At 39.4% G+C, this 13,907-nt stretch overlaps 1 protein-coding gene across 3 annotated transcripts in view; it reads right to left on the reverse strand.

The window, feature by feature from the left end:
- Window positions 1-437: 437 nt before the first annotated feature.
- The window catches only part of LOC136856977 (uncharacterized), a 218,443-nt gene continuing 204,973 nt past the window's right edge, over window positions 438-13,907 (reverse strand). For all 3 annotated transcript variants that reach the window (XM_067135299.2, XM_068225022.1, XM_067135300.2), the window contains exons 11-12: window positions 12,667-12,909; window positions 438-1,834 (exon numbers count right to left, since the gene is read on the reverse strand). In XM_067135299.2, coding sequence (XP_066991400.2) covers window positions 1,170-1,834; window positions 12,667-12,909 — 908 coding nt within the window. In that variant the 3' untranslated portion in view covers window positions 438-1,169. The remainder of the gene's footprint in view (window positions 1,835-12,666; window positions 12,910-13,907) is intronic.

The raw sequence follows: 13,907 nt of genomic DNA on the forward strand, positions 1-13,907 counted from the left end.
TGGGACAGGAAAGGGCTAGGAGTGGGAAGGAAGCGGCCGTGGCCTTAATTAAGGTACAACCCCAGCATTTGCCTGGTGTGAAAATGGGAAACCACGGAAAACCATTTTCAGGGCTGCCGACGGTGGGGTTCGAACCTACTATCTCCCGAATACTGGATACTAGCCGCAATTAAGCGACTGCAGCTATTGAGCTCGGTTCTTGCTTTTTTAAGCAACATTTAGAAGATATAAATTTGCCAGGACATCAATGGAATTGGAGACATTCCTCCTTTTAAAAAGTCATTTCTTAAAAGGGTACTAGTGATACACAGGTCAGATGTTCGTACTAAGAGCTGGTAGTCTGCAAATTAAAGGCATTTGGAAGTTTCAACCCTCATATGAAATGCTGTACAGGCATCACCCCGCAAAAAAAAAAAAAAAAAAAAAAAAGACAATAGTACCTTTGAATGTTTTATTTTTGAGTAGTTTTGGACAAAGACTGCTGACATACATTTCACAATACAATACAAAAACAAAACGAGCAATTTCATGTACAAGTAATTATTGTAAGAAGGCCACTTCCAAGAGATGTTTGAAGTTTTCTTTTTTAAATACGACTTTTGTGCCCCACTTAACTTATTTACAGGTCTGATGATGAAACAATACAAAGACAAAACTTTCATTGGGAGGGAATTACATGTACAGGTAAACAGCTGATAATTCTATATCTAAATTATATAGAACAATATCTCAATGAGAAAATCAAGTGAATAATAAAAAAATAAGGAAAAATGCATATGTTTACAAATACTATTGAACATCACATATGTAATAGGATTAGCATGACAGATCCAACAAAAGATTTAATGGCAGCAATTATAAAGACTTAATGCATCAAGAGAATTAAGCTAACATTGAAACCCTTTCTATGAAATGCAATTTTCACTGAGTGTGTATGTATAGCTTTAAAAACTTATATCTTGTATATCTTTCATGTATAAATGTATTAAATATATCAGTTCTGCCCTTTCTGTGAACTTGTATTATATCCACTGCATAAAACTTCAAAAACATTACCTGCACTAGAATAAAAATTTGTATGGTATGCAAATACCATTTGAACGTTCACCTTAAATTGCCTAGAGGATCACATCTACCAATAATACCATGAAGATGAACTAGAACACAATTTAATTCCTGTTAAATCCATAGCTATTGTTTGACTGTTGTTGACGTTGAAACTGACCACCAAAACCACCTCTGCCACTAAAATTCATACCCCCACTATTAGCCATACCAGCATTTCCTCCACCAGGAGTGTTACCACTCTGTGGATAGAGTGGTGGAGGAAGTTTACTATTCAACGAAGACATTGAATTGTTCATTCCGCCACCAGGACCACCACTACTACCACCATGCTGGGATTGCTGTGGTGGTAGAAGAGATGGCAAACCCAGAAGTGGTGGAGGCATATTTTGACCTGGGCCTGAATTTCCAGAGCCACCTTGGCCCCCTGATGTCTGATAATTTGAGTTCTGTGAAGAGCGGAAATTAGAATTCTGTGAAGGTTGGTAACTGGAGTTCTGAGACTGTTGGTGACTATCTCCAAAACGAGTCGACCTTCCCCTGGCACCACCACCACCAGGACCACTGCTACCACCAGTATTGCCTCCTCGATCATTAGACTTGTCTCCCCAACGACTCCCTCGGCTACTTCGGTCACGAGTATCTCGACCACCCCCACCGATGCCACTCCTTCCTCCACCAATGCCTCCGCCGCCACCTCGTTCAGGCCTCCTTCCTCTATCACGACCACCACGGTCGCCACCTCCAGCTCTACTGTAACGACTGCGATCTGCAGAGAAAAAGAGCAACAATTACTTTTAAGTACAACACTAGTATTACAGATACCAACACTATGATAACATTTCTCAGATACACAAACCCTAAATAATAATGAATTACGATGGCCATAAGTTGACAAGCGCTGAACAAGTTTACTGAAATTTACAAGAGAAGCATGAGTAAGTCATTCAATCAGAACTATGATACATACAACAAAATAAATGACCACAAATTAAAACAGGTCTAGTCCTCCTGTCTTCTTAGAATGCTGTCTCCCAACGAAAATTGTTGATCCAGTTTATTGTGATTACACACAATACAAACAGCAACTCAAAAGAATTGTATAAACGTTTGTTCATACCAGCGGCAGAAGTTTTTTAAGCCAGGAATTTCTCTGTCAGCCCACAAATCTTCATCCTTCAATATTCTGCTTGATGAGGGAGAAGTTAATATCGCTCACTTCTCATGATGTACCCAATGTACTGGAGGTTTTGCTCCTTGATGGTTTTCAAAAGCAACTTTAGAAGAGGAGGTGTAAGCTCTTCTTTCACCTTGTTTTACTCAATTGTCCCAGCAAGAATACACATATGATAAGACATTAAGGGGGTTCAGCTCAATACTCCCAGTTTCTGCCAGAAGAATAAAGCAAGTTAGTTGATACATAAATGAACTGATGAAGACAGAACTGACTCGTAGCCATTTTACGTGCGATTCATTTTTGCAAAAACTTCTTAATATAAGACTTATTTACAGTGAGTGCCAAGACAGCACTGGAAATTAAAAACAGAAGCATTCCCCCCGCCATATTTTCTAATCTGCTCAGAATATATTTCTACGAGTTAAGAAATGTAACACTCCTGTAAAGAGACAATCCACACAAACAGATGTGTCTATTTAAAGACCTAATTAGAACAATGTCAAGTGATCAGCCTATATGCTTAGCAGTTGAAGAGAGCCCCGATGCTGCAAATGCTACAAAAACAATTGCTTTGTTAAAGAGGAGACTGAGGAATCAGAAATGTAATTTCATTAAAACACAGAATAAACTAAAGGTCACTAAAGCTAGAATACATTTGCCGGAGGAGAAAAAAACCCACACACTTCAGACGCCTCTCGGCAAAAAGCAGAAAATTATGTTCGATACTTTGAAAAATATAGGACTGTGTGTGCAGAAACAAGGTATTGGAAGCCTTACGGAAAAAAAAAAGGTGTTGAGAAGCAGACAACAGAAAGAGTGTAGGAGATGAACCATGGGAGTGTTAAGTTTTGTAAAAGCAGGAGGAGAAAGAACAGACTGGTTTGTAAAAAAAAAAAAAAAAAAAAAAAAAAAAAAAAAAAAAAAAAAAAAAAAAAAAAAAAAGGAAATGCTCTGTCACCTTTGCTTTCCATTGTAGTAATGGATGATATGACATAAGTAGCAAGGAAAAATGAAAGAGATGATATATGCAGATCTAATAGTTTAGGGAGGAAGAAAATATCCAGGAACAGTTAGATGCATGGGAAGATGAGGAGGAACAATATGGAATGAAATTTAATGCCAAGAAGAGGGAGATAGTGATCACAACTAGAAAAAAGGAAGAAAAGACCTATGAGGGGGATGATGCTTGAAGGGAAACAGCTTAGGAATATAAAGAGTTTCAAGTACCTAGGAAGTATCATAGAGGGAAGTGGAAGAAATGATAATGAAATAATCGAACGTGGAAGATAAGCAGGAGCATTCCCGAAAAGTGCCAGAAGATCAGTTTGGATCCAGGATGTCCCTCAGAGAAGCGAAAGAGTGATATACAGAACGTTTTACGTACCTATTCCAATGTATGCAGCAGAAACTTGGGTAATGAGGCAGAGAGCTGTGATCAGGATACAGGCAGGTGAAATGAAATTTCTGAGAAGCTTGATAGGAGTGATAAGAATCTATAAGATGATAAATGAAAAGGTTACAGATACAGTAAAAGAAGAGCCACTACAGAGCAGGATAGAGGCATCTAGACTTCGATGGTACGGACATATGAAGAGAATGACAGAGGAAAGGATACCCAGGGAAGTGCATGAAATGGAGACAACATGAAAATTACAAAGAGGACTGTGCAAAGAGTCAAGGGAGAGTAATGGTGGGAATGGGAATACAAGAGGAGATGGAGAGGTTTATGTTCCAAGCAGACCTGGCCAACAGCTGGAAACTGCATATGATAACATGTTAAAAAGAAATATCAAGTGATAAGTCTCATGGATTCTCTTCTTTTAAAAATAGTCTCTCAAGGGTTACTGGCATTGATTAAATCATGACTTGCTATGTCTTTGCCCTGTGAAGCTCATTTGAGAAAATTAGTGAAGGGCCTTATATAATACATATATACAGTAGAACCTCAATTATATGTTCCCGGAAACTATGTTTTCCCGTATTATTCATTCAAATCACGTGGTCCCGCGAGCATCCTAATTAAATCGCGTTGTAAAAATCCCGCATTATCTGTTCCTCGAAGAAACGATTTCCCTGATCAACCGTCCAGAAATTTCAGTCCCATCAATGCTAAATCCTCGATCATGCGTTTTCCAAGAAACTGTATCTTACGAAAGGACGGCTATGGCACGGATCTTGGTGTTGACGTCCCGTCATTGTGGTAATTTGAAGTAGTACCGGTACTGAACTGGAAAAGCGATAGCGATCGGCGTCGAACTTGCATAAGGGATCTTAGCATCGCATTCGGGTAGTATTGCTTAGAGAATCCTCGGAATACATAAAGCAGAGAGTGCCCTCAACAATTGGAAGGAGACAGAGCACATTTCGATAGCTCTATTTGAGGACGGAACGATGTTCGTCAAATGTTCGTACTTGCAAAACGTCTACATTATGTCCAGGGTTAGAGGTATATATATTTATTTTTTCTGAGTGTGTCGCCGAACAGGTTTCCGGCATTTCCCTCAGGGCACTGTGTAGTCACCGGGCTTTCAGGCAGGAATTGAAACGGCTCCGTTTTAAGTAACACAAATTTAGTATTTTAATATTATCATATAGGCCTATGATTATGTTATCGAAATCAGACCAGATGTTGCACCTTGCATACGTACATAAAGCCACGGGCGATTTTGGGATTGCCTATTACTGTTTTGGTCCTAATATAAGACTGAGAATTTCACGTTTTTGTGTTAACATGTTATAAAAGCCACAGTCGTTTTATTTGCGCACGTTACATTTAAATACTTATCTCGCACTCGTACCGACTTGTACAGCGAGCACGCTTTCCAGCTGAGTTCAAGGTCGCGAATGATCGTAATTTCGAAAGTGTTAATGATACCTTTTCTCTTTCCAATTTGATTGTGATTAGTGACGGGCAGGACTAAATATAATGCATTCGAGAACTTGAGGATTGTTACTTTCGAAACCATATTCTTGCGTTCAACATAACCTTTGAAAGTCGATGCAGCCTAGGCCTAATTTACGTGGTACAGGATTTCCTTAAACTGACTAGGAACAGTATACCGGTGACAAAATTACAATGGAAGATTAAAAAAAAAAAAAAGCATTTTGCCATCATGTTGGACGCTTTTGTATCTAATGTGTTTTATTTCATTAGATTAGAGAATGAAAAACTACTTGCGGTTGATTGTTGTTTGGCTTCGCGTTACGGGTATTAGATTTTTTGAAGAGTTTGGCTGATCGAAGTTGCTGAACTGAAAGAAGTTTTCAAAGGAATATGACGAAGTTTTCAGAGGAAACTGATGAAGATTACCCGGTAAAACTCAATGTAAAGTTTCGAGATTTAAAAGTCGCGTACCGGTAATAAACGTTTGAAGCCAGCCCCACAGTCTAACTTGCCTGCCTCTCGCCCGGAGGGCCTTAATTCGATTACTGGCCAGGTCAGGCATTTTTACCTGGATATGAGGGCTGGTTCCAGGTTCACTCATTCTACGATTACCTTTAATTGAGGAGCTATTTAATGGTGATATGGCGACTCTGGTATAGAGAGCCAGGAATAACGGCCGAGAGGATTCGTCACACTGGTAGTGCGTCACCTCGTATCTGCAGGCCTTCGGACCGAGGGCGGTCGCTTGGAAGGCCCACTGGGGCTGTAGTTTGGTTTGGTTTAGGGGCGTATGTAAGATTATTGGTTTACATATTTCATTTTTGTGATGTTTAGCCCAATTGTTGATGTTTCATTCGTTCCCGGATTTTCCGTTTTCCCGTGTTGCGCGTTTTTTCTCCGGGGTCCCTCGAAAAACTGAGAATTGAGGTTCGTGGACGCCGCTTATTATGATCACTCTGGGACGCAGATAATTTGGTAACATTAACCGAGTCGTAACAGTAGCCGAATAATAAAAAAAGATAGGTAGCCTACTGTATTTATTCATAACCTACATGCACTACAATGAAAAAGATATTGGTACACTGCACTGCAATACCGTTAACTGTTTTCAGCTATGTAAAATAGTCTCTAATTTTATTGTTGTTTGCTTCTGGTTGTCTCTCAAAAGTCCATTAATGAATCTTTCATATTCATAATGTTTTTGGAAGTCCACTGACCTATGTTGAACACCTTGTCGCAAGATATCTAGTGCCTGTCGTATTTCAGCATTAATTGTGTTCGGGAAGTTTCGGCAACATCATCATCATCATCAGCATTGCTATCTTTAGCGCCGTGTTCTTCACCTCTCACATCTAATTCTGCGGAAGTAACTGCCTCACATACATTGTCTTCTGTCTGTTTCGCATCAGAAATGATGCCCACATCAATGTTCATCCATTCCTGAAATTCATCTTCCGTTAAACCTGTTGGACTAAGTTCAACATTCTCCTCTACTTCTGGTAACTCTTTTAAACATCCCCATACCTTATTGTTATATGCTGAGACATTATCCCATGACATGGCTAGAAGATGCAGGGCATCGACACTAGTTTTATCTGAGTCCTCTATGTTCTTGTGCGCATTTCATGGTGTGAATGATTCCTTGATCGCATGGTTGAATTAATGAAGTCATATTTGCCAGTAAGGAAACCACATTTATGTTCTTGAGTTTACAATTCACAATGTATGCTGCACAGTTGTCAACCAGCAAAACTATTTTACGGTCCAGCCTATTATCCCACTTCAGTAGCTATTCTTTGAAAATCAAGGCGGACATCCATGCATTAGAATTGGAATGATAGTCCACTGAAAACTTATTGATGCCTTTAAAGCAACATGGGTTCTTACTTTTCTCAATCGCTAAGTCTTTTCTTTTCACCAGACATACTTGCACAACATAAAAACTGTTACTCGTTCTAGGAGGCTTTACAGCCTTTAGCACTTCCATATTTGAACAAGTGTGTTCAGGCAAGGCGCGTTAATACAGTGCAGTCTCATCAGCATTATACACACACTCGGGAGAGAATTCAGAAGCAATCTTAGGCCACTCCTCTTCTAACCACCTCTGAGCAGCGACAGAATCAGCATCCTCCTGCTCACCATGTGTGTGTTTGTACGCTACATTTTTCTTGTTTCTTCCAATGGTGAAACCATCCTTCCGTTGCCACAAAATTATTTTCATTTTTTTTTTGCCAGATCTTCAGCGTTTTGCTGCATCAGAGAACTGGCAACACAAGCATCTTTCTCACGAACATTTGAAAACCAAAGTTTTAGGGCTGATTCAATTTGAGCGTCTTTTCCACTCCAATTGTGCTTAAAGTTGAAGTTTTAGTTTTCTTTTGCTGCCTTAAGAATATTGTCTCTGTTTTTCAATAGTTTGCACAGAAGAGATTGCAAAATTCGTAAATCCACAGCAGCACTGCGTTGACTCATTGTAGGCAATTTGTCACAATATTCTATAATTGAAAGTTTCTCTTTAATGGTTTGCTTTTCACACTAGCTGCCACTGCACTACAATGCTAAGAACTTCACACTGCAAAAGCTTTGGTAAGACTTGAGTGAGTGGTCCTGGGCTAAACTACCGTAAGGAAAGAAACAAAAGAGGAAGTGTATGCGGGAGGGTTACCACCTGCACTGACTGGTTTCCTACCACAAACCTGCTACAAAAGATGAGACCTGAAAGTTGCCTTGAAGACAAGCGCAGTGTAAAAACGGGGTTTTAAAGGTTGGGAGCTGTTTCTTTGTATGCACTCTATTTGCATACTTGAGAACGAAATTCTTGAAAACAAATGTGATAATACCAAATTCACTATCACAATCAACGGAAGATTTTCAATGTTTCAGTATTTGTCCGTACGGGACTTCATAGAAGTGATTATATAATAAGGCTGATAACATTAGCCGTGATTACAATAAACGGCGTCCCCTGTATATATATGGCATTAATGACCATGCCATTGCTGCCACAGCACTATTTTTTAGTGGAAAGAAGGACCATGAACAGCTAGGGGTGCTGATATTTGATGATGTAAAGCTTAGAGAAGAAATTCACTTAAACTCAGATTTGTTACAAGTGAACAGTTATGTTGATTTGGGAACATTTACTTCAGAGGAAAGGATCAGTTGCAAATCATGCACTAGTTTTTGACATTTGTTCCTTTCCTGTACAACTGGATTCAATTCATAGCAATATATGCCAGCCAGAATGCCACCCTTGATAATGCAATTGCAAAAATTATCATTAAAGTCGTCCTGCAATTAGAGCAAGCGGGTGTAGGAATCGTTGGTTTCAAGTCCGGAATAGCCAGTTGAATAACAAGTTATATCCGTCATTATAGAGAATTAAAAAGCATTTGGGAGTTTCATCCCTCATATGAAATGCTGTAAGTGCATTACCCCGCAAAAAAGAATACAAGTAAATACTACTCTCTTTAGGGGATCTTAAGAAATGCCATATACAGCCAGGTACAAAACATGGGGGCACGTTGTAGCAGTTCCTCCCAGGCTGAAACACTGTCTTCTAGCACAGTAGCTATGTACACTACTGTTCTTACAACATAAGACAACAAAACTCGCACTGTTCACTAATGGATAACCCGAATCATATAAACTGCCGAAACCTCTTAACAGTGACAATGGAGAGCAACTTACAAAATTGCAGTGTTAGATTCCTCACATATGGCACAGACAAAAGGTTATATGAACTTGGATCAAGAAATTTGCATTTGCTGACATATCAGATCCTATAGCATTTTAAGATGGAATGTTATTTGCTAGAATCTTCAGTAGTTTGAATTTCCCGTAATGATGCACTCTGCTGATTCACAAATGTTCAAAAAGTCTACCCTCCCCATACTGCAGGTTTTTGCTTGTCATGTCATTGCATTACACATTCTGGCTATCTCAACTTTGTGCGGATAGTAAAACAGCTGATTGTCCAAACCACTGTCGCACATTCTCCAGCCAAAACGTGGGATCTCCCAGAACCCCTCTTCTCCTGCATCTTCTCTTGTATAATTATTTGCAGGAGACACTAAGTCACTGTGTGTCTCATGATATGATCAAAGTAGGAGGGCTGCTTGAACTTAACAGCCCTACATAGATCTTTTTCTTTACATATTCTGGTAAGTACCTCCTCACAGTGTATTCTGTCTACCCAGCTGATATGAAGCATGCAACGATATTCACATTTCTCACAGTGGCTTTGTCGTAGTCCAGGACTTTCCTCCATACATCGCAATGGAGAACACACAGCACTGTGCTATCCGAACCCAAAGCTGTAATGGTAGTTCTCTGCTACAGAGCACTTGACGGAGGCTTGTACATGCTGCCTTGACCTTCTTGGTATGGCACTCAAAAATACCTGGTGTTGTACACATCCTTTCACATACCAGTACAATTTTTCTACAATCTTTTGCTTCATCTACACAGCAGTCATGTATACGAAGAAGTCCGACAGGTTTAGAAGGGGGCGAGCATGGAGGCCACGGAATTTGTTTACATCTACCCAGTGATTAGGACGACACGCCTTATGGCACTCAGGAACACGATGACTTAAATGTGCAGGGGCATGTATGACGTACATCCCTTGAAAGAGTGCTAGTGCCACGTCTTCTAAGAGTGTCCAACATCTCGAATACTGCAAATTTCCGGATCCAGTTTATATCAACTTTTTGTCTGCACAGCATATGAGGAATGCAATCCTGCAATTTTGCTGTGTATTTCTGATACACCCTGCATAGGTTTCACCCTTTCAGCACACCAACACAATCCAGTGAACGTGGTCGACTATCGCCACTGTGTCTGCATATCTGTTGCGTGCTGAGGTTGGATGAGCTCTTGCGGGAGAGGAACGTAACACAAAATAGAATAATGTGTCTCCTCTGGGCAATGCATACATATTCCAGAGAATATTAGGATTCCTTCCGTGACGGTGGTTCATCTTGCCAGCCTGGCCTCCTCGAAGGTCTCACACATGAATCCCATTGAGAATGTGCGAGGGTGAGATGAAGACGGTAATGGTGGAGACCTGGCCTTATTCCGCGCCAAATGCGAACAACGTTCTCTTACCAAGAGGACCACCCAATGGCCCCTTTCAGGGCCACGAAGAAGTCCACTCACTGTCGATAATGGCATGATAAAACAACGGAAGTTAAGTGGCTCGCCATCTAAGTCAGTGTACAAATAAAATACCAAGCAAGTGGCTGTGTGGTTTGGGTTACATAGCTGCCAGCTTGCATTTGGGAGATAGTGGGTTCGAACTCACAGCTGGCAGTCCTGAAGATGGTTTCCGTGGCTTCCTTTCTACTCCTGGAACAAAACTCGGCAAGGCCAAGTCGCATGTCTTATCTTCCCAACTGTGTGTGTTGCAGGCAACCATACCTTCCAGGAAATGCTCACTTGTTGTGTCCGGAAGTGTACATTTTGAAAGCTTCAATATGCCTCTCCAGCAGATGGATGTGCATTCAGCCTTTCAAACCATACAGGAGGGCACAGAAAACAGCATTGCAATATCCAGACTTGGAGATGAAGGTTGAGATCTTTAGTGGTGAACAGGGCCCTCATCGCGTTTTAACATATTTTTGGCTTGCCCAATCCTAGACAAGAGTTCATTCACTTGTCCCAAGGCATTTCAAGGATAACACTTGCTGAACAATTATGTTGCTGATATGCAGAGAGGCCCATTTTGGTGTTTTCAAAAATACAATCAGCTTGGTCTTACCAATATTCAGGAACAGACCAAATAGTGCATTGATCCTTACAGTGTTATTATTTAATAATAATTAGATCAGTTAAGCTACTGGCTAACACAACTGTATCAGCAAAGTGGATGTTATTGATGACACTGCCATTGATTCTGATGCCTAGGTTAACACCCTAGATAGCCTCTCACAATATTTTGAACTCTGCTGTATGGTTCCAGTCGAACCGAGTGCTGATATGTAGATCACTTGCAACATCAATAGATTTTAAAAACTTAGCAAATTTTCCGTGAGATACACAATGTAAAGCTTTTTGACATTCATATCTAAGCAGCTTCAACTCGAACATTCGAAGAGAAAAGGGCCTCACAAGTTCCCAGCCCATTTCTAAACCCAAACTTGGCATGATCAACTTGACGTTCACATTTTGCATGGATACAAGCGTGGATGATGAATATCTTCAATACATGGGACTTTAGGATGATCATAGGATAATAATCACAATGTGATGCTTGAGAGTTTTTAGGCAAGATATTTATCCCTAACTTCTTTAATTTTTAGCAAAATTGCTTGTTACCCCTCAAGCTTTTGTTATGCAAGTACTCTTAATACTACTAATTTTTTCAGATAATACTTTGCCAATGTATTTTACGGAACATGATTTGATTTTTAGGTTACTGCGTAATTTCGGATACGATTGCTAGAAAGCATTACTTGTACAACGGCAGAGAACTGCAGTGGCATGTTCATGCACCAGACCTGAAAGAACATATTCTACAAGATTTTGAACACAATCATGGTACAAGCTCTAGCCAAGTAGCTCACAAGCATAAGCCAAACGATTGTGCTGTGTATTCCTACATGGAAACTACCACCATCCCTATCACCTGCCATGCATTCAAGGATTATCGCTAGCAGATTTTCTACCTTGGAAAAGGATTTGTCCCTGGTTTTTGCAACAGGCCACCACCATTACAGGATTTCTGTCATCAGTCCTCTTCACTGACTAAAAGACCTTAGGTAGAATTTGCATCTCAACCTACACAATAATCATTAACGGGCTACATCAAATCCCCTTGGAATGGTTGAATGCAACAGTTTAACATTAATGTTTGGATAGGGATTACTGGCGGACACCTACCTGGACCATTTGCTTTTTCGGACACCGTAATGGACAGATGAACCTGGAATTTCTACAGACCACACTGCCTCCTTTGCTTTAGGGTGTGCCATTGGTATGATGGAGTACCAGCCCAGTTCCAAATTACTTTTTGCCGATACCTCAACAACCCTCCCCACCCATTCAAAAGAGATAATGGGATATAGAAGTCCTGCTGCATGGTCTGCTCAATTACCGTATTTAAACCCCACTGACTTAGCTACAGAAGTGTTGTGTATGCAGAGTCGGTTGGTTCCTGATGTGTAGATACTTTAACAGCGTGTCGATGCAATCGACGCTTGCAATGCATCCCATGGAGGCCACTTTGAGATGCTTTTGTAACATTGACAAAATGAAGGCCATAGTAATGCAATGTCCTGTACTAAGGCTCTACTGCAGACTCACTGTCTGTTTCTGCACATGTTGCTATGAGAGTCTTTATTCCTTTGCTGTCAGGTTCACCTGAAGTTTGTCCCTACAGTTTAACTTGCATATTTTCACAGCAGGTTTGAATAAAGAGAAGAATAAAAAAGAAATCTACATCAAACCAATGAGTTTATAATAGGAAAAACAAAAGTTGAACCACATGATCATTGAAACAGCATTAACTTACTGAATATTTAAGGATTATTCAACTTACTTCTTCCTCCATAAGAACTACCTCTTGCCATGTCAGCCATTTCATGGAGTTTTGGGTTCACAACTTGATTAGCTTCCTGCAGAACAGCTATTAAATCACCGGCTTGTTTGGCATTACCAGGTGTGAAGAATGCATAGGCTGTTCCGGTCTTGTCAGATCGTCCTGTACGTCCTATACGATGGACATAATCTTCCGAACTTTGTGGATAATCGAAGTTGATTACGAATTTGACATCTTCAACATCTAAAGAAAACACCCAGTGCATAAGTTATGATGGCAAAAATCAAATATTTAAATTAATATAAGAGTTCTAGAAGAAATTCAGATTAAAAATACACACACCTGATTTGTGAGCCCAGTCTATGAAAAGTAACTAATTAAACACATAAAAAACAGCAAGGACTGCATTAGAACTCACTGTCCCATTATATATCAGACAATAGCTACAATTTACAGGTTTTAAGTTTATAGGATTAACTTTTAATTATTTAACCAGAAATGAAAGAAATAATAAAATTAGTACTCAAAGTATTACTAAACCCAACCAATCTAATAAGAAAGTCACATCGTTGAAAGATGCTGGACTTACCATACAATATATCAAATCTTGTTTTCCTCGATTTAAAGTGAACTAAGACTAATCTTCATTCACACATTAATCCAAGTTTCACTATATATTGATCAATACGCATAGTATGGCACAAATTGTTCATTCTTACTTTTAAGAGTGGACTCACTTTAGTTAAAATCAAAATAATAAACATAAACACCACAATGTATTTTAGAACCTGAAGTATACCACATTTATAAAAGTATATTAAAATAGCTTTAATATTAAAATTGTACAAAAGATCAGACAAAAAAGACGTCAATCTAGCAAAGAAAGGTTAAAATACAAACCTCGGTACAATTCTACAGGTGGCTATGTAAAACTTCATAATGAATATAAATCTTAAAATAATTGGCTTTAAACAACGAAGGCAAAATTTTTAAGAATACCTCATTTTTCTGAATACAAATGAGAAATTTCCAAATTTGCAATCAAACATTACAAATATTACACCCATACGGGAGTCCATATCAAATGAAAATATCCATACAATTTAACATCAAATCATTGAATTCACAAGAACAAGTAATTCTTGTTAACAATATGACAAAGTTACGTGTCTACCAAAATCTGCATTTTGCCACAACAGAACTCTGTTATTTTGTATCAAAGTTGTAACATGGATACTCAA

Source organism: Anabrus simplex, chromosome 1, assembly GCF_040414725.1.
Source record: "Anabrus simplex isolate iqAnaSimp1 chromosome 1, ASM4041472v1, whole genome shotgun sequence".
NCBI lineage: Eukaryota > Metazoa > Arthropoda > Insecta > Orthoptera > Tettigoniidae > Anabrus > Anabrus simplex.